This window comes from Ursus maritimus, unplaced genomic scaffold (assembly GCF_017311325.1).
Source record: "Ursus maritimus isolate PB19 unplaced genomic scaffold, ASM1731132v1 scaffold_34, whole genome shotgun sequence".
Lineage (NCBI taxonomy): Eukaryota > Metazoa > Chordata > Mammalia > Carnivora > Ursidae > Ursus > Ursus maritimus.
In genome coordinates this window covers 25,807,994-25,827,421 of record NW_024426008.1, presented here as the reverse complement: position 1 = coordinate 25,827,421, position 19,428 = coordinate 25,807,994, and the positions used below count along the sequence as shown (strand labels likewise).

At 52.8% G+C, this 19,428-nt stretch overlaps 1 protein-coding gene across 3 annotated transcripts in view; it reads left to right on the top strand.

Annotated features, from left to right (window-relative positions):
- The window catches only part of SYK (spleen associated tyrosine kinase), a 75,727-nt gene extending 58,306 nt beyond the window's left edge, over positions 1 to 17,421 (top strand). For 2 of the 3 annotated variants that reach the window (XM_040620335.1, XM_040620334.1), the window contains 7 exons: positions 1,016 to 1,103; positions 2,367 to 2,544; positions 5,002 to 5,211; positions 6,140 to 6,329; positions 9,652 to 9,792; positions 10,448 to 10,560; positions 15,232 to 17,421. In XM_040620335.1, the coding sequence (XP_040476269.1) occupies positions 1,016 to 1,103; positions 2,367 to 2,544; positions 5,002 to 5,211; positions 6,140 to 6,329; positions 9,652 to 9,792; positions 10,448 to 10,560; positions 15,232 to 15,304 (993 nt within the window). In that variant the 3' untranslated portion in view covers positions 15,305 to 17,421. The remainder of the gene's footprint in view (positions 1 to 1,015; positions 1,104 to 2,366; positions 2,545 to 5,001; positions 5,212 to 6,139; positions 6,330 to 9,651; positions 9,793 to 10,447; positions 10,561 to 15,231) is intronic. The other variant, XM_040620336.1, reaches the window with a different exon arrangement.
- Positions 17,422 to 19,428: the final 2,007 nt, after the last annotated feature.

Sequence of the window (19,428 nt, the reverse complement as noted above, 5' to 3'; positions counted from 1 at the left end):
CGTAGCCCAGTCATCAGGGACTTTGTGCTGTGAGCAGATGCTTGGTGGCACTCGGCAGAAGAAGGAGGTCCAGGTTTTGGAGACAGGTGGTGGCCGAGGTGCCTTGTGACTCCATTATTGTCCTTCTGGTTCCTGGGCCTGGGACGTCAGGAAGGCAGACGAGGACCCTGTGTGTGCTGCGAACATGTCACCATGTCCAGTGAAGCTTGACGTCTCTGTGTCTTTATGTTGCTCCAAACCCGGGCAGCGTCTCATGTCTTCGTGGCCAGTGTTTGGGCCCTGCTAAGGCGGACGGCTGGGTGACCCTTCTAGTCAGCTACACCAAAACAAACAAAGGTCTGAGTTGTGATTTTTTTTCCCCACAAACCAAACGTAGTAGGAATACCCTGTGTTAAGTGGAGGGGGCGAAGGCAGGCCAGGAAGACTCGAGAGAGACTTTCAAAAGGGAAAGGTGGTAGGGCTGTAGGGAGGAGAGCCTCCCCACCCCGTTACTTCATCATGCATACGAATGGAGATCAGATCATTCATCAGGAAGGTGCCCTCCGGCGTCCTGTCCGTGGAGCTTGATCTCCATGGAAGTTCGGAGGGAACCAGGACCCCGTCGACACTTTGGAGTCAGGGAGTGGGGCAGGCAGCTGGTGGATACTGTGTTTCCTCTTACGTAACTTCACATGACATAAAATTGAACGGAAAGGGTTGACAGAGGAAAAGGAATCCCAGGGGGCGTGTGTAGGTGGAAATGGGATTTGAAAGGGCCTGTGAGCAGGGCCCCTCTGAGACCTTGCAGCCCCTTGAACCGCAGGGACCAGAGCTCCGTCTAGCCCCCACGGGGTCCAAGCAGTCGCCCGAAGAATGAGATAAGCCATGGTGGTTTTTTCTGTCTCTCTCCATGATGCTTTCCTTGTCTTCTCCGCATAAGTCGAAATGTGATTATTGAAAACAAAAGTCATTGTGCAGATCGGTTCCACGGTGCATCGACGAAGGAAAGTGACCCTCTGTCCTCTGTGTGCTTCAGGCCTCCTCGTCCACAGGGAACCGGCCCGAGAGCTCCGTGACCTTCAATCCTTATGAGCCAGACCGGGGGCCCTGGGCCACGGACAGAGGTGAGACACGCACGGTTACGTCCCCGGCCATTCTCGGCACAGCAGCGCCGCCTGGCGGTCACGCGAGCTACCGAGCGGGCTCGCTGACTCAGCCCCGCACGGCGGCTTAGCAGGTGCAGCTGGGGGACGGGTAGCAGAGGTCCCCCGTCTGTGCCCCGCGGCGCTCTGGTGCCTGACGTGGTCTCCGAGGCCACTGCAAGTGAGCGTCCGTGTTGCAGCCTCACGATGGCTCATCATCGCGCTGATGGCACACCACGTGCGCGTGTCTGAGATCGGGTCTTTGCGGAGGTGTGCGTGTGCGTGTGCGTGCAGGACGTTTCAGCGGAGCGGGCGGGAGCGCGTGGCTGGGGAGGACTGAATCAATGGCTGGGTCCCTGGGATTCTAGATGTGCTTAGAGAATCGCAATGACTCTGGAACCACGAGAGTGTGCGTTTCAGGGAGATACACCGTCCACGAAGCCCGTAGCCCTCGACCAGACTTGTCAGCAGCGGGACCTCGGCAGGGCCTCCTGGGGTTCTCCGTGTGACTCCGGGTTATATTTTTATTGGTGAACTTGGTCTGTTTATTGCTACAAAAACGACCCCCAAATGTAGTCGCTTAAAATGACAGCTGACATTCGGTTACGTCCTGTGGGTCGGGAGTTTGGGCCAGGCTGGGCCACGGGGGAGGCCGCGGGGAGGCCGGAGCACAGGGCTGGCCAGCATCTCTGTCTCCACGTCCACGGGCCTCTCCATCGGTCTCCCCTCGAGGCTGGCTCGGGCTTTCTCACAGCATGGAAGGCGTCCAGGCAGCAGGTGTCTGACGCTCCACAGCCAGCTTTCCAGCCCACGGTGTGGAGAGGGTGCACAGTCCTTTATAACCTCGGTGACTCTGTCACCAGTGTCACTTCCAATGTGTTCTGTTGGTTGACACAGTGACAGAAGCCACCGGGGGGGGGATGGTGGCATAGACTTCGCCCCTCAATAGAAGGAGTGTCAGAATTTTCAGACAGTGTAAAGCCATCCAGTAGGGAGGCCTTCCCCATCTTCACCTCTGTGCACATTCGTGCAAGGACGGGGTCGAGTCCCTTGGGGATGAGGGGCTTTTTGCTGCCCCCTAACAAACCGGAAGAGACCGTGCCCTGAGTGCTCACTGGCACGGTGACTGTCCAGGGTGACCAAGGTCTGGAAAGGTGAGGTGTGACATAGGAGCAGGAGCGGGAGACGAAGGGATTTTCAGCAGGGACCCAGCCCCAGGGTCTGTGTTTCTTGACCGCACTGCAGACGCGCAGAGAGAAGCCATGCCCATGGACACCGAGGTGTACGAAAGCCCCTACGCCGACCCCGAGGAGATCAGGCCCAAGGAGGTCTACCTGGACCGCAAGCTGCTGACCCTGGAGGACAGTGAGCTGGGCTCTGGGAACTTCGGGACCGTGAAGAAGGGCTACTACCAGATGAAAAAGTAAGTCGTGGCTGCACCGCCTCACGGCTCATTCTCGCTTGAGCTGACGTTCTAGAAACCACCACACTACATGCATCTTGGGCATTTAGTCCCAAACACAAAACCTAACCCTGCACGGCTGAATCCTGTGTTAACGGTGTAGGGTCGTTCATTTCCGGTACAGGTACAATGAAAGCATTCATTGTATTAGCTTTGTATATACAATTATATATATTAGTTTGCACGTAGGAAGTGTACCCCCTAGAGCATTAGAAAGTAGAAACAAGCAAAACGTAATAAAATGAGAACACCTGTTTGTACCACCCGGATACCCCTCCTGTTAACTGACAGTAGCGTCTGTATATTATTTGGGTCTTTCTGTGCACACACATACACATATTACACGCATCTGCTACTTAGTTAAAATTTACTTAAATTACTCAGTGACAACAACACAGCATTTTCAGGTATTTTATGTTATTTTTTTGAATTGTGTCTCATTCCCCTTACCCAGAAAATTCCTGATCACGGACCTCATTAGTGTAATTATTTATTTGCTTTTTCCTATAATTTCAGAAAACGACACGTACCATACAATAGTTAGAATTGCGTGTCACTGAATCTCTGTACCTCATTTGCTGTTTAGAAGGCGTCCCGCGGAGTGGTCCGTGAGAGTGCCGGACGCTACGGTCCTGCGAAGCAGACCCTATCGCTGAGTGTGTACGCTCGAATGACTATGTTACTGATACGAATATAGTTGGGCTTAGTTCTTGGATGTTATTTTGAATTATAACATTTCACACAGGTTTTTTCTTGAGTAGGTAAATTTACAAGTGTCAGGAACGTAGGCAAAGCACGCACAGAAACTCGTGCTTTCCATCCCGTTTTTCTGGATGCGTGTAATTGATAAATAGCCTCATTCGAAAATCTACGCATACACATCACAGTCATTTGTGAAATGAATATAAATTACTCTGCATTAAGGCGTAAACTTCCTCAAATAGTTTGTGACACTCAAATTCCTTGCTTAATTGAATATATATTAACACAGACATAACTACGGATACGTCATTTCAACTAGAGGGTTTGGGGAGAGGAGAGGAGATGTTTTTAACCATGAATGTGTATTACAGTTTATCGAGTACTCATTCCCTTCTGCTGAGATGACCTTATGGTTTTTCTCCATTATTGTGTTTATGTGGTGAAGGACACTGATTTTCAGATGTTAAAGCCATTTCGCCTTCCTGGAATAAACCCATCTTGTTTGTGCGTTAGATACCCATTCTTTTTTGTAAATCACTGAACTGAATTTACTAATATTTCTCTTAGAATACTTGCATTTATGTTCACGAGAGAGATCAGTAAATTATTTTCTTGGAAGTTCCTCTGTCTGCCTTCCGCATCAGGGTAATGCTGCTGCCAAAGGTCAAAGTGAATTGGGAGGTTTCCTTCCTCTTTTCTTTTCTGGAAGAGGTTGTAGGTGTTTTTTCTTCCTTAACTACTGGGAAGAATTGAGAGGTCTCTCTTGTTCCTTTTGACCCCTACCTCACACCGTACACAGACCCAGTTGCAGGTGGATGGTAGGTGGAACTGTGGAAGGGTAGCATGATGCACTGTCTAGAGAGAGCATAGGGAGTACTTCCATGATTGCAGGAGGGTGAGGGAGGCTCCTGGGGTGCTCGTGTGAGAGTTACAGCTTGCATTCAGTGTGGAAACACTTGTTAAACTCCACACTGAAGCGGTCTGGGTTTTTGTAAACGTACGTTAGACTTACTCCATTGGGCTCTTCTTTTACCTGTCTTATTGGACAGTTGTGCTTTTATTCTCCCATCTCAGAGTTCAACAAAGGAGATGTACTTCCTGCGCGTGTGGGAATCCTATCGCAGAGAAATGCACTTTTTTCAAATCATACAGAGTTAAGGTCCATTCATCTATTTAAGTCCCACTATATCGGAATATTTTCAGGAGGTCAAACATGACCTCTGGGATGTTTTTATGAGAAAGTGAAAAACAAATTTTTGCAAACTTGTGGAAGCTTGCTTAAAATTGTCAACGCTCAGTTTTAAAAAGTGTTTTGTAAACTGCGAGCTTTAGCAGCGTACGCTTTTTAATTCTGCATCCAGACGTTCACTTGTAACATATATCAAAGGAACGCTATATTCACACACATTACAGATAATCTGAGACGGCAAAGCTGAAGATGTTGCAGGAATCTGTGATGTCACAATTTGGGAGGTTTATTCGAAAATTATTTACATATCATACTATTTAGGCTCTGCTTGCTTGGAGCATTTTTCAGCACGTCCTCATTATTTGTAACTAATGCCGCGTTCCTCTCTTTGTCTATGAAACGAGAGCGCACGGCCAAGCTATCTCCATAACACCATTGCTAGCGCAGCCATTATGCGTCACGGAAGGTAATTCCCTAGAACTTAGCCACTCTGAAAAGTTTCTGACGTGTTATGATTTCTTACGCAGAGTCGTGAAGACAGTGGCTGTGAAGATTCTGAAGAACGAGGCCAATGACCCTGCTCTTAAAGACGAGTTATTAGCAGAGGCGAACGTCATGCAGCAGCTCGATAACCCTTACATCGTGCGCATGATCGGGATATGTGAAGCCGAGTCCTGGATGCTGGTCATGGAGATGGCGGAACTGGGGCCACTCAATAAATACTTACAGCAGAACAGGTGTGCTTAGGTCCCGCAGAAGCCGATGCTGTGATAATACAGGGCCCCCCTGCCCGGGGTATGTCCTCGCCTGATGGCTATGTTGGCCCACACTCAGGGACCTTGAGGGAGGAGGGAAGAGAGTTCTAGTCTTTGGATCAAATGCTCTTTTAGCTCCTACTGTGCTCAGAAAAACTCCAATCCAACAATTTGGTCTTAGTCTCCTTCGCTCACTCTGTATTGCCCAGTGATAGAATCAGCCTTAGAATATCTTGGCCGTCAGTCTCTCCTCACGGGGCAGAACATGCCTTACCTAGTGAGAGAAATATTAGAATAAACATTTTTAAAGAGGGTAACAGCGATTGAGGTCTTACGTGTCTGTCTGACCTCTACGTTCCCAGGAGTAAATCTGAAAATATCTGTGGCTGTTAATGGGTTACAACCATTGGTGGGCGATTCACGCTGTGAATCATCTACAGCCATTGTTGAGATGGAGGAACTCACATGGAATAAGTCTTAATAATAGCCACTGATTACGTTGTACTCTACTTAGATTGTGTCTCTAATCAGCACAGGAGGGAGGTGCCATTAGCCCCACTTCACAGGTAAGAAACTGAGACTCAGAGTTGATTTTGTTACCTGTCCAATGTTGGAACAAGGATTCCAACCAAAGCCTGGCTCTCCATGAGTCAGGTCTGTCCACCCCGTTATACTGCTTTTCATGTGCTTTTCAATTCAAAGCACACCTTGAAAATCGTACCAGTTGAATGCCAAGACAATGGTGCTCAGTTTTGAGCAGCTGTAAGGTAGCAAAGTTGTTTCTCACCACTTGTTACTCTTAAGAAGAATAGAAAATGAGGGGATCCCTCCACTTACATGAAGAGCATGGTTGGTTGGTCCCAAATGGACTGCTGTCCACCATCACTAATGACACATCTGTAACTTCCAGGCACGTCAAGGATAAGAACATCATAGAGCTGGTTCATCAGGTTTCTATGGGAATGAAATATCTGGAGGAGTGCAATTTTGTGCACAGAGATCTGGCTGCAAGAAACGTATTGCTGGTTACTCAACATTATGCCAAGATTAGTGATTTCGGACTTTCCAAAGCACTCCGTGCTGACGAAAGCTACTATAAGGTAGGGATCACTTCGCCGGCACGCAGAGCAGCAGGTGGCGAGAGTCTGAAATGCAAGTGTTTGTGTTCTTTATTTGATTGTGATAGGTTTTCAGGAAGCAATTTACCTGTCAAATAATGTTCTTTGATTATATTGTTTTAAAAAATGAAAATACTCTAATATATCACAACTTGGGTTTCCTCCGAATAGTATCTTCCAAACTATATTCCTGGGAACAAAAAGGAATCAAGATATTAATTGATAACTCATTTAAAAAATAAAAGAAGAAGAAGAAGAGAATTCCTTCCTTAAATTACTTTGGAAAAATGTGTTGAACAGGTTGATTCTTGCAGGATTTCTCAGAGCCCCTCCCTGACCCCCAGATGAACTGATAGCAACTGAAAGAAGGGAAAAACGTAAGAAACTCATAGGAGCTCAGTCACAGGGTGTATGTAGAGTCTATGTTGATCAACTGGAAAATGTAATGGGAATGGAGCCCAGATAGTGAAAGAGGGGGCCAAGAACAGATTTCCAACTCTCCAGGTCCCTGGGAGTATCCAGCATTCTCCGAAATAGACAGCAAACCCTGAAGCTCTCACCCGTGATGGCAGGATAGGGGCCGTGGGATTGCCCTGAGCTCCACCGCCTGGAGTGCCTGGTCCCCCACTCACCCACCCGCTCGCTTCTCTCTGAGACGGCTGCCATGCGTGTGGCAGATGGGGGCAGCGGTCTTGGTCAGCAGGGGTTGGCATCGAGGATGAACACCAGGAGCGGAGCTGTGCAGGAGTACTCCACTCCCCATGGAGAAGCTGGCCCCAGAGCAGAGCCCCTTCAGAGATGAGCCACCATTAGAAAAGCACCGAGCGAGCCCTTTAGAGACACTGCTGGGAAGTGACACAGAGGAAACGGCAGCCTAGAGGGACAGCCACCGCACACGCCGGAGAAAAGTAGGAGTTCCGTCTGGAGGCGCCTGAGAACACACGCTTCATCGCGATAATTAAAGAGAGAAGAAAATCTAGACTGAATCAGTGACTCAAAGAGGACAAAGAGAAGTTGAGATAACAAATCGTCCCCAAACTTAGTGCATTAACACAACACCAAGTGTTAATTTACTCACAGTTCTGCAGTGTGGGCAGGGCGTGAACTCATTTATAAAGCCAGCATTACCCGGATCCCAAGGCCAGATAAGGACAGCACCACAAAAGAAAACTACAGGCCAAAATCCCTGATGAACATAGATGCAAAGTTTCTCCATAAAATACCGGCCACCTGCATTCAACAACACGTTAAAAGGATCATACGCCACGATCCAGTGGGATTTGTCCTGGGATGCAAGGATGGTTCAGCATCTGCGAGACAATAAATGTGGTACCCCGCCTTCACAGAAGGGAAGATAAAAAGATTACGCTCATCTCAATAGATGCACGAAAAGCATTTGACAAAATTCAATGTCCTTTCATGATGAATACTTTGAACAAAGTGGAAATAGAAGGAACATGCGTCAATAAAGGCATATATGACAAGCCCGCTGCTCACATCAGACTCAACAGAAGAAGACTGAAAGCTCTTCCTCTAAGATCAGGAACAAGGGAAGGATGTCCACTCATACCACGCCTACAGTATGGAGGTTCCTCGGAAAGTTAAAAGAGCTACCCGACGACCCAGCAATTGCACTAGTAGGTATTTATCCGAAGGATACAAACATAATGATTCAAAGGGGCACCTGCACCCAGTGTTTACAGCAGCAATGTCCACAACATGTGGTTAAGAGGAAGCATTAAAAAGTAAAGTATGAAACACATGTCCCGAGCTTTCCTAACTCCCAAAAGGTATACATTACCTATCTGTACTTGGATATAGATTTTTCTGGAAAGATTCAGAAAAAACGATCAAACATGCCCATCTCTATGGGTGAAGATTTGAAGTTGCTGGAGAGAGACTTCGCTTTTTGACATACTTGGGATTGTCAAAGGATTATCTTTGTATCACCTCAAAATTCAAATTAAAATTGAAATAACACCTGTGACTATATTGTTCGCAAGTTTGCAAATCAGAATCTAAAAATAATGCATCGCGTGACTGAAACAGAAGTGTAATCAGAGTGTCATTTAGAGACACCCATGGTGCCTGCGGTCTCAGAGCAATGTCCCTGGCTGGCCCCCTGCTGACCTACCGTAGGGCAGCCCACCTCCCTCCCTCCCTCCCCCCGAGGGTGCTTGTCAGCCTGACCTGCACAGGGGGCAACAGGACTGACTTACGCACTGAGCTCCAAGGCCCAGAGGAAGGGGTTTCTGCTGGGCACAATTTAGATCTCTTTACTACCCCTTGCTTTTTTAAATTAGAAAGTTTAAAACATGTTTGGAGCTCTTGGCTGTCTCAGTTGGTGGCGCATGTGACCCTTGATCTCAGGGTTGTGAGTTCGAGCCTCACACTGGGTGTAGAGATCACTAAAAAATAAAATCTTTGTAAAAAAAAAAAGTTTAAAACATTTTTACAGCGATACTAGCAGTCTGCGACAAACTAATTAACATTGGTTTAAGACCGTAGACAAGCACCTCGTGCTTGGGAACAGCCTAGTATTGGGAACAGCCTAGTATTTCTTGGAGCACAACCATGAAGGTAACATTCAGGCCGGACTCTTGCATTGTCACAACAAGCTCCATGAAGCCGTGAGTAGAAAAAGACAAAAACACACAGGAAATACAGCCTGAATTCTAAAAATATGATTAAATCTTAAAATTTTACATTTTTTAAGATTTAAATACCTATTTTTAAGATTCGGACCAAACACCCACATGCACACGTGCACAGGGCATTTTGTGAGCCATTTAATTCCTGGTTTGTTTTTTTTTTAATTATTGTGGTTAACAAACATTAATTTTATTTGTTGTTAATTTGTTGACATAAATTCTACCATTTGCACTGTTTTTAAGTGTGCAGTTCAGTCATGTTACAACCACCTTCCAGAATTCTCTGTCACTCTGTCCTCATTAGACAGCTCCTCCCCCTGCCCCCCTCGAGCCCCGGTCCCTGGCAGTCGTCGTCTCTGTGACTTGGACCCGCCAGGGGCGTCAGGCGAGTGCTTTCATGCAGTGCTGGTCCTGTAGGGACTTGGCCGGCTTCTGTCACCGAGCCTGAGGTCCTCGGGCTGCGTCCGTGCCGTCCGTGCGTCAGCGTCCCCTTCATTTGAGGCCCGGTGATACTCCATTGTGTGGATAGCGACCTGTCGTTCATCCCGTCCTCCGGCCACGGACGCTGCGGGAGTGGCGCGCACCTTTTGCTGCTGTGAACCTGGCGTCCACAGTCCTGTTGTCACGAGAGTGTCTGTCCGCTCTGCTTTCAGGCCCAGACCCACGGGAAGTGGCCGGTGAAGTGGTACGCTCCGGAGTGCATTAACTACTACAAGTTCTCCAGCAAGAGCGACGTCTGGAGCTTTGGCGTGCTGATGTGGGAGGCGTTCTCCTACGGCCAGAAGCCCTACCGGGTGAGCCCCTGCTCTTTCGGTTCGAGCAGCAGGGAAGCTCCGATGATTGTTACAGGACGCTGAAAGTCACAAAGTCATAAAGCCCGGGCTCCCTGACTCTTTCACTGTCTTTTGACAGTGAGTGGTTATGACCTCAGTTTACTCTAAACTGAAAAAAATACATGATGTTAGCTGAACAGCGTACTTAGTTTCGTTGTTATTACCCATATAAATAGGCATAAAAGGCACCCAAGTCGGCATTATAATTAGAGTGGAGATAGAGATATTTAATCCTGGCTACTTCCAGGATTGAACTGGCAGTTCAGTTAAATATTTTAGATTTTTTAAATCAAAACATGCATACCAAACAGTGCGCATGTGCTAGAATACAGCTTGTGAATTTCCACAAGCGGGTGTGCCCGGGAAACCAGCCCCCAGATAATGAGACAGAGGCCCCCATGCCCCCTGCACTCACAAGCTGTCCCCCAAGGGTAACCGCGTCTGACTCCTAGATCATGCGTTAGGGGCTCCTGCTTGTGTATTTTTATAAGTAAAATCGTGCAGTGTGTACTTTTGCCTCTTTGGGGCGGGGGTAGGACTCATCTGTTGTTAAGTTGTGTAGGGTTGTTTTGCTGAATGCTGCCTTTAACAAGCTCGGGGATGTTTTGCATTTTAGGGCATGAAAGGAAGTGAAGTTTCGGCTATGCTGGAGAAAGGGGAGAGGATGGGGTGCCCCGCGGGATGTCCGAGGGAGATGTACGAGCTGATGAAGCTGTGCTGGACATATGAGTGAGTACCCAGCATGCCCTGCAGTGTATGCAAAGGCCCTGGGGCAGATGGGAAGGCCCTGGAAAGAAGCACCACCTCTGCCTTTTCATGAGCCAGGGCTGTGCTCCCTGCTAAACAAAGAGGGATGGGGTGCCTTGCTTCCCAGACCAGGCACTCCTATCCTTCGGTCTACAGAATAAGTTTAGACAATGAACTCTAATCCAGGGTGTCAAAATTTAAGTGTAGGTGGTACGAGCTGGGGGTGAGGGCGGCCAGCGTAGAAAGACGTTGCGGGGAGTCTGGGCGGGTGCCGTGTCCGCTTTGGGCAGTAGCGGGTGGAGAAGGTACTCAGCAGGGGAATGAGCCTTACACTTGCCTGATTCCTGACCACCTTTCCACGCAAGAACCTGGGTGTTGTCCCGGTCGCGGGGGGATCGGCCAGGGGAGCACTTCACCAGAAGTGACTCAGACGGGCGGTGGCCCTCAGCGTCTGCCCAGCGCCGTCCTGCGTCCTGCCTGGGGGAACACACGTGATGTTGTAGGCAGGTGGTGTTCGGGGCAGCTCAGCCAAAGACACGCATCAGAGCCGACAGTCGGGGGCGTGGCCTTTGACCTTGGCCGGATCGGCAGCCTGTGAGTGGGCCGTGGGGAACCCCCGAGCCTGGTGTCCGTGTCTCTGACCCCGGTGTGTGCCTCTGCACCCTCGGAGCTCTGAGGGGCTGCGGGTCTGTGATCTGGAAGAGCCGTGTTCTTGCCCTCCCGTGGCTTTAATACATCAGGTCAGGTTTGCTGTCGGAGACTTGGGCTGATGGAGCAGGAGCGTCTGGAGGGGGAGGAATATTCCAGGTGCTTTCAGATGCCGCCCGGGATTCTGTAACTCCCCGAGGACCATCATCCACCACAGTTAGGAGAGGAAGTAAGGAATGCCATCATTATCTAGAAGGGACCCGGGGTCAGCCCCCAGGGGAGAGAGCAGATGTTTCCCTGGCTGATGCTGTGGACATGGTCCAGGGAGAGGGCCCTTGGCGGGGGTCTGAGAGAGCCGCTGGGGACAGCGCAGGCTTGTCCGGGCATCCAGCAGGCACCGTGCACCCTACGCGGCTTTGGAGACCCTGCAGACTTGAGGATTCGCTGGGAGCTAACGCTCAGGTTGGAAATGAGCTCACAAAGCCTTCCCGCCATGCACTTGGGTCCCAGCCTCTGGCCTAAATGACCTCTCCTTCCCAAGGACACTGGGTCAGGTGAACCCAGCAGCAGGGCGAGGCCATGGGTCAGGCGCAGCCCTGGGGAGGGCACTTACTAGAAGTAAGTAAACTTCTAGAAGAAGTAACCTTTTCCTGTGGAAGGTTTCACTTCCTTGGGGAAGAATACACTTGAAATCATTCTGAAACAAATTTTTTTTAAAAGATTTTATTTATTCGACAGAGAGAGAGACGGCCAGCGAGAGAGGGAACAGAAGCAGGGGGAGTGGGAGAGGAAGAAGCAGGCTCATAGCGGAGGAGCCTGATGTGGGGCTCGATCCCATAACGCCGGGATCATGCCCTGAGCCGAAGGCAGATGCTTAACTGCTGTGCCACCCAGACGCCCCCTGAAACACGTTTTAAAAACCTGAAATTAAAATCATCTCTCAGGGAGATAGTTAAAATTAGTGTTTTGGCATTTAATGCTAAGACTGACACATTTACTTCTGTCTGCTCTCCTTTGTGTTTGCCAATGGNNNNGATAGGGGGGGGGGGGCAGGAAGAGGGGTTCTGAGACTCAGTCTCAGTGTAAGTAGTTAGACGATGTGCCCTTAAATGACAAAGCACCGTTTTCTTGGACACGGCCACCAAGGAGCGCTCAGGCACCAGGAGATTGTCTGGCAGCTGGGTCCGTGCCCAGGGCCCTCGGTGATTCCTGGCCAGGGTGGCCGTGGCGGCTGCGTTCACTCAGCCATCTCTGCAGTCCCACAGTGTGTCCCGGAGCGACGTTCCGAGGATTTTCCAGGGTGGGGGCCGGAACCCCGTGCAGGCTGACGTCCCTCCTGGCACTCTCGCTTTGCAGAGGGGAACAGGGCATTCCGAGCAGCACCTGCAGAGGTCACGCTGAGGGCAGGGGGGCATGTCAGGGCCCGGAAGGGGAGATGCGCCCCAAGGAAAATAGGGAGCAGTGGGGCTGGGGGCTTCAGTTGTGTTTTGCAGAGTCAGTGCATGCCTGTAATTAGGGATGCCAGTGGGAAAAGCCCTTGCAAATCGGGAGAAGTTGGGTCTCTTCTCCCTGAAAAATGGGCTTCTGCTCGATGGAGAAAATTTCGGGACCTTGAGGATCTCTGAGGTCGGGAATGACCTAGAGGGAGCTCAAAGTGCTGCTTAAAGATCAGTAAACCCGAGCAACGGGGTGACATTGCCTGGACCATCTCAAGGCCTGCCCCTGGCTCCCTGCCCTGCTCAGCACCAAGTCTGTTCCCCGTGAGCGCCCCATCCCCGAGCGCCCCATCCCCTGAGCGCCCCAGCGTTCACGTGGCCCGCGCTGACCACTGCAGGTGCTGTGTGCAAGCCCTGTCCCATCACCCACCGAAGGCCCAGGCCCCGCCCTGCTGGAGCCTACAGTTGAAGGGAGGGGCTGCCAGGCAGTAGACAAGCTAAGAGTCCGTGTGCTCCAAGGTGATGAGTCCGATGGCCTTTCAGTGCTGAGGACACGGCCCAGGAGGGGGTCGCACATGTGAGGGGGTCTTAGAATACCTCCGGGGTGCAAGTGCTTTCTCACTCAAGGAGACGTAGCACCTTCCCGGGGCGCAGAAGCACATGGAGTTTCCAGAACCTGGCGGGTTCAACGAAGTGAATACAAACGAGCCCTGTGTGTTCAGCAAGCTCTGAGGCTTCTGTTGTTGTTGTTTCCTCCGTTCTAAGCAGCCAGCTAGATACGTGATAGATGGACAGACAGATGATGGACAGGTAGGTAGGCAGGCAGATGGTTAGACATAGACACACTTCGAGATTGGTCACTGACACACGCTACCGGCCGCCCCCCACGCGTGCAGCGGCGGACACTTTTCTGGTGGAGGTCACGACCCCGGGCTGGCTGGAGGACTGGGTGTTGGGGCGAACACACCACAAATCAGCCCCATGTAAGCCGTGATGACGTGCTGGATGGGTGTAGGGCATCACGGGCGCCATCTTTTCCTTAGCGGTTCACATCGGCCTCCGTTGGGGAGTGGAGTTCCACCTGAGGACTGCAGGATGAGGGGCAGGGGTACAGGCAACGAGGAAAGAGGGGCCACTGGAGTGGAGTGCAGGAAGCCCCCCAAGGCCTGGGGAGGCCGATGCAGGCAGGTGGGGACAGGCAAGAAGCTCGCACACGTGTAGGACGCTTGGCCACACCGGCTGAAGGTCAGCATTGCGCTCAAGTGTGGAGGAGAGATCCCCTAGGAAGCCGGACCCGGTGTCCTTGCCGAGGGCCTCTCTGTACCCCTACATCGGTTTTTTTGCTTGGTCCCTGGCTGCCGGGTGGATGGAGACTCAGGAGCTCCGTGCACTTGGGTCCCCAGAGCTGGAGGGGAACGTCCGGTTTTGCAAAGATGATGACGTTCTTTGTAGAAGGAGGGAGGCTGTCCATCTGTGTAGACACGGGTTCCACCCACGCTCCTGCACCCGGGCTTGGCCACCAGCCCTCCTTGACCACAGCTTGGTGGCCAGAGGCATGGCCCCCACCACGATGCCCGAGGTGGCCTGTGTCCCCAGCCATGACCGCAGACGGCTGATAAATTACAGCAGTCCATTATGGCTTTTCCTTCTCTTGGAAGCTGTAGGTGAGACCATTTATTTTGATGCCATTTGACAAAACCCATGTGGGTTCTGTGGAAACCACTCTCCCCTGCAGTGGTGAGTGATTCTGGGTCCCGGTGAGCCTGCCCCCTGGTGCCCTAACAGACCCGCACGGAACCTCTAGAAATTCCAGTCTTCTCCCAATGTAACCTCAAGTTCTCTTTCACTTTCTGGACAACTTTACCCGTGGGCAGTATCACTCCAGATCCCGCCACATAAGCAAAATAACTTCCACGCCAGGGCAGGCTCCCCCAGTTTCAAGAAACACTTCCAGTGGATGCCATCGTGTGGGAGAAAGCAGAGACGTCTATAGAAGTTCATGCGCAAGTTACACACTGTTAGAGACGTGCCCCCATCGTTACTCACGTCCTCACTCACCCCCACCAGCGACACAAAGGATGGCGTTGCCGTGCCGGGGTTTGTACTAGGGCCTGCGTCTCCGCCTCGTCACGCCACGTTTTGAGTTTAATGCGAACCTGAATCGACAGCACGTTTTCGGAAAATCCAGAGCTATCTGATTGGGGGGGGAGGGGGGTTCAATTGTGTCCATCTATTTTTAACAAGATTCGGAGTCCAACTTGAAATACAGGCCGGGGACCCATCGACCCACTAAGTATTTTCAGGCACGTTCTGTTTTGCTAGGTCACAAGGGCGGTCTCCGACCCGGGGCTCCAAGATCCCGGCTCTGAGAGCAGAACGTGTCCACCTTGAGGGTGGACATGAGTCACGCGGGGTGGGGCGCTGCGGGTCGGGCGGGCTCTGGGGCTTCTGGTGGCCCGGTGCAGGGAGCAGGGCTCTGCAGGGGCCCCCAGGGGCCGTGGCCACAGCACCTGTCGCGGGGGCTGGATCACAGCGGGGACAGACAGTAACGCGGGTCTTCCCTTTCCAGGGTGGAGAAGAGGCCCGGCTTCGAAAACGTGGAGCTGCGTCTGCGCAATTACTACTATGACGTGGTGAACTAACGGCCGCCCTCCCGCGGCTGCCCCGGGGCTGGGAGCCCTCAGAGCAAAGCCCGGCCAGCGCCAGGATTTTGAGCGTGGCCACCTCTCTGTGCCGTCAGGAGAGCCAGCCCCGTGCGGGTCATGCCCGTGACTGTGGTCCCCAGAGCCTGTCCCGGAACACGCCCTCCGCAGAGCGCACCGTCCCCGAGGGGCCTGGGAAGAACGACAACAGGATCCGACCGTGATTCCTTTGTGTTTCTCATCTGTGCAGTTTGCATGGCAGGTTCCGTTCAGGATCCGCGTCGGCATCTGAATATCCAGCAGCCCGGAGGCGTCCCGGGGGCCCCTGCCCCGCCTGCCGTGCAGGGATGGTGAGCGGAGGGGGTTTGGCTGCCTCCGGATGTTGGTTCCGACCGGTCCAAAGACTGAGCTCTGCCACCGAAAGCTTTCCTGGCAATGAAAGTGCTTTGAGGCTTCGAAAAAGAAAATAAAAAAAAAAAAAATCAAGCTGGACCAGTACAGTTTCTAAGCATGTGCCCAGTTAAGGGGGGAAATGTCTGGATACTGCATTTGCTCTGTGCATTCTGAGACACAGATCCATGGGAACGACGGGGCTGTGGGCATGAACTGGCTTGGCGTGCCTTCCCCCCCGAGAGCCCACACACCCTCCTGGGACAGTCCTTGCATGGAGGTGTGGAGGGGGAGGGTGTCTGTCCCCTCGGGCCTGAGCGAGGACAGACAGTGGGTGCAGCAGGCTGTCCTCTCCTCAGGGAGGTCCAAGCTCCCCTCCCCTAAAGAGACGGTGTGGCCAGAATCCCTGACTTTTCCTGTGGTCACGGTGGGGGGGGGGGACGACAACCTGGAGGCCAAGGTCATCTACAATGAGTTTTTTGAAGTTTGTGTTAACCCATAATAAAGCCACAGACCCTGAGCCTCGCCACAAGTATGGCTGAGTGTGACTTTGGGGTGAAGATACGAGACCGGGGATTCCCTGCTCCCTAGTCTCATGAACCCCTGAGTCATGTGTGAGCTACACCAGTCATCAGCCCACCTGGGCCAGTTTGAAAGTCAGAGGGAGTGAGCTGTCATTCTTAGGTCAGCTGAGCCCCGTAAACTCGGGCCGTCTTAGGTCCTACCTGAGACATTTCAAAGCGTACGTCCGGCCTGTTGTTGGGAGTTGTCCCTTCTCGTAACAGGGGAGCCAGGCACGGAGAGAGGCCGCAGCGGGCACCCTTGCTCAGCCAGAAGGAGACATGATTCACTCATGGAACTGCTGGGAAGAAGCGTGTAGAACCCACCCGTGCTTTTTTGGAATCGCGCTAGCTGGTGGATTGATCATGTTGTTAAAGAGAGGGTCCTGGCGTCCTGAGTGGATACGCAAAACCGTGGCCACACACATCAGAGTCCCTGAAATTAGAAAGCTGAGCGACAGGATCTCTGCGGTGGGGCCGTCCGTAGATTTGGAGTCGTGCCTGCAAGGGCTGGACGGAGCGCCAGGGACCTCTGAGCGAGAGTCTGCGTCTCTGGCAGGGCCGCACGGGGAAGGCTCGGTGATGCGAACGCGAGCAGTCTGGGAGGTGAGGACCCTCCCCGAGCACCGGCCAGGGCTGGACTCACGGGCACGCCGCCCTCCTGACCGCGCTCTCTCCCCGGGCCTTCCCCTCTGCTCCTTGCTCAGCACGAACAAGACGGCCTCCCGGACAGACACCCTGCTCTGGCCAGCACCAGTCACTGCCAGTGCCATGCACACCGTGTCCCCACTGTGGGAATGGACGTTCCCATCACACACAGTAATCCATTCTGTAGTGACAGGGACTGCTTGTGGGTCTCATGGGAGCGTGTCCCCATGCGGGCTGTGGCCGGCCGTGGTCTTCCTGCTGGATGGCGGCCTCACGGTTCCCCCAGCCCAGTGACCGCCGCCCCGCCTGGATGTCCACGTGCAGAGGTGACTGCCAGGTCCTGCAGGCACCCCCCACACAGCACATGCCACCATTTCAGAAGAATGACTTCTTGTCACTGGACTTTTTTTTTTTAATGTGACTTTTTAATAAAAATTTTAAATTAGCTTTGTGATGATGTTCGTGGATATTATTGGAATGTTGTAGGTCGCACCGTCAAATAAACAGTGTTAAACAGCATCGTTAAATGTGAAATGTGGTTGTTTTTTTTAAATGCTAAGTGCCCAGCTGAGTCCTAAAAAGATGGGTGCACGCAGATCCCTGGGAGCAGGTCCGGGAGCTTCTGTTGGGCAAAGGCCTGCTGGGGTCTGCCCACGGAGGGCCTGACAGCCCGCCTCGTACCCTCAGGGAAGGGGGGGTGATGGTCCCAGAACTCCCCAGGTGCCAGAGCCCGGCTGGGGGTTGTGGGCTTTCCCTTTCAGCGTGAAGACAGCTTATGGGGCATTGGGGCCCGGAGGCATTCCAGAGCCCCATCACCACCTGTTTTAAAGGGGGTCGCGCACGCACACTCACGCGCTGCCATCCACGTGTGCACACACATGCCTACGTATCACTCACAGGTACACGCGCACACCACACTGAACCTTATTCCCAGCGACCCCAGGGCGGGGCAGTCGTCCTGCCACCGGGATGTGCTGCGGACTGTTTTCGTCTCTGCCGCCTCCTCGGGCCCAGGGCTGAGCGTCAGTGCCTCTCCTGGCCACCAGCCTCCCTGGGGGTCCCACTGGAGGGTCAGCGGCTGCTGGCAGGCAGACGTTCGGAGGCCTGCGTGGGCCGCTCCCCCGGTGGCCCTGAGATCCGGACAGCACGAGATGGGGACGACACAGAGCAGGCCTGTGGCTCCAGACAAGGTACGGGCGCGTCAAGTGGCAGTGGTAATAATACGGTGAGCTGGTCCCCAGCGCCAACCGTGGTGGGTCCCCTACACCTGGGGGAGGCTCGCCCACCGACCTGTGCTGATGCCTGTGGGCCCTGGCTCTGAAAATGTCAGGGGAGCCCCACCTCATGGGGACCCGCGGGCCAGCTGGGTGGTGACCCAGGAAGGCAGGGACCTTGACTCCGAGCCTTCAACCCCGGGAAGGCACAGGAACCACAGTGCCACAGAGGCAGGGACGTGAGACAGCTCTGTCACGAAGTGAGCTCAGGCAGAGGGGTTTGAGATCCGTGTTTGTCATTCCAGGGTGTGGACGGACTTCAGAACTAGTGGATAAACACCTCGGTTCAGGGAAGGAGGAAGCCTTTTTTCCAAGAGCCAGAACGAGTTTGCTTTTCTGCATGCTATGTTAGGGTAGGGATAGACAGTGCTGGTGTCTGGACACGTCCTGGACACTGCTCGTGGCCTCGGGAATGGTGGCCAGGGACAGCGGGTCCTTCTGAGTCCCTGCATTTTCTCGGGTGATGGGAGCCAGGCAGAGGCGGAGCCCCAGTGCTGCTTCTGTTCCTTCCCCCTGCATGCACCCCGAGAAGCCGAGATGGCACCTCTGGGGGCTTCCCACACCTGTGAGTCTGAGCGGCACAGCTGGCACGTTCCCCAACGAATCGGCCGGGGCAGCTCAGCTCAGCCCTGCCCGGGATGGGCCCCGGTGCCTGGCAGCCCACTTGGAGTTTTCAGAGTTTGGCAACAAGGACCTTCTCACGTCTTCTTGCCAACTCAACGTTTCTCCGACTTCTCTGGCCAAAGACCCACGATTGTGCTCAGTGCCTGTTAGCAAGATGGACCTGGTGGTCCTCACATGGGCAGGGAAACGGCACACGGGGGTGGCGGCTCTACTGGGGACACGGGGCGCATGTGGGGAGCTCTGTCTCTGACATCAGCCGGGAGGCCGTTGGCTGTGCTGTTATGGAAGAACCAGCTCTGTCCTGATCTCAAATGTCAGGTGCTTACACACCATGTTCTCTGTCTCTCTCTCCCTCAGACACACATGCACACACGCACACACACAGGACACATACAAGCAATCACTCCTTCAAAGAAAAAAAGAAATGGTAGCATCTTGCTACCCCTGGGCTGTCCAGGGCACATAACTCAGTGATTCGCCACCTAGAGCTCTTTTGAAAGCCACTGATGATTTTGGAGTTTTGCAGAATTAGCCTAGAAGGAAAAAAGTGCACTTCTCTGGAGCAGCCGCCGTGCAATCCGGTGACATCCGCCTGGACACCCAGCACAGCCTGAGTGATCGCACGCGT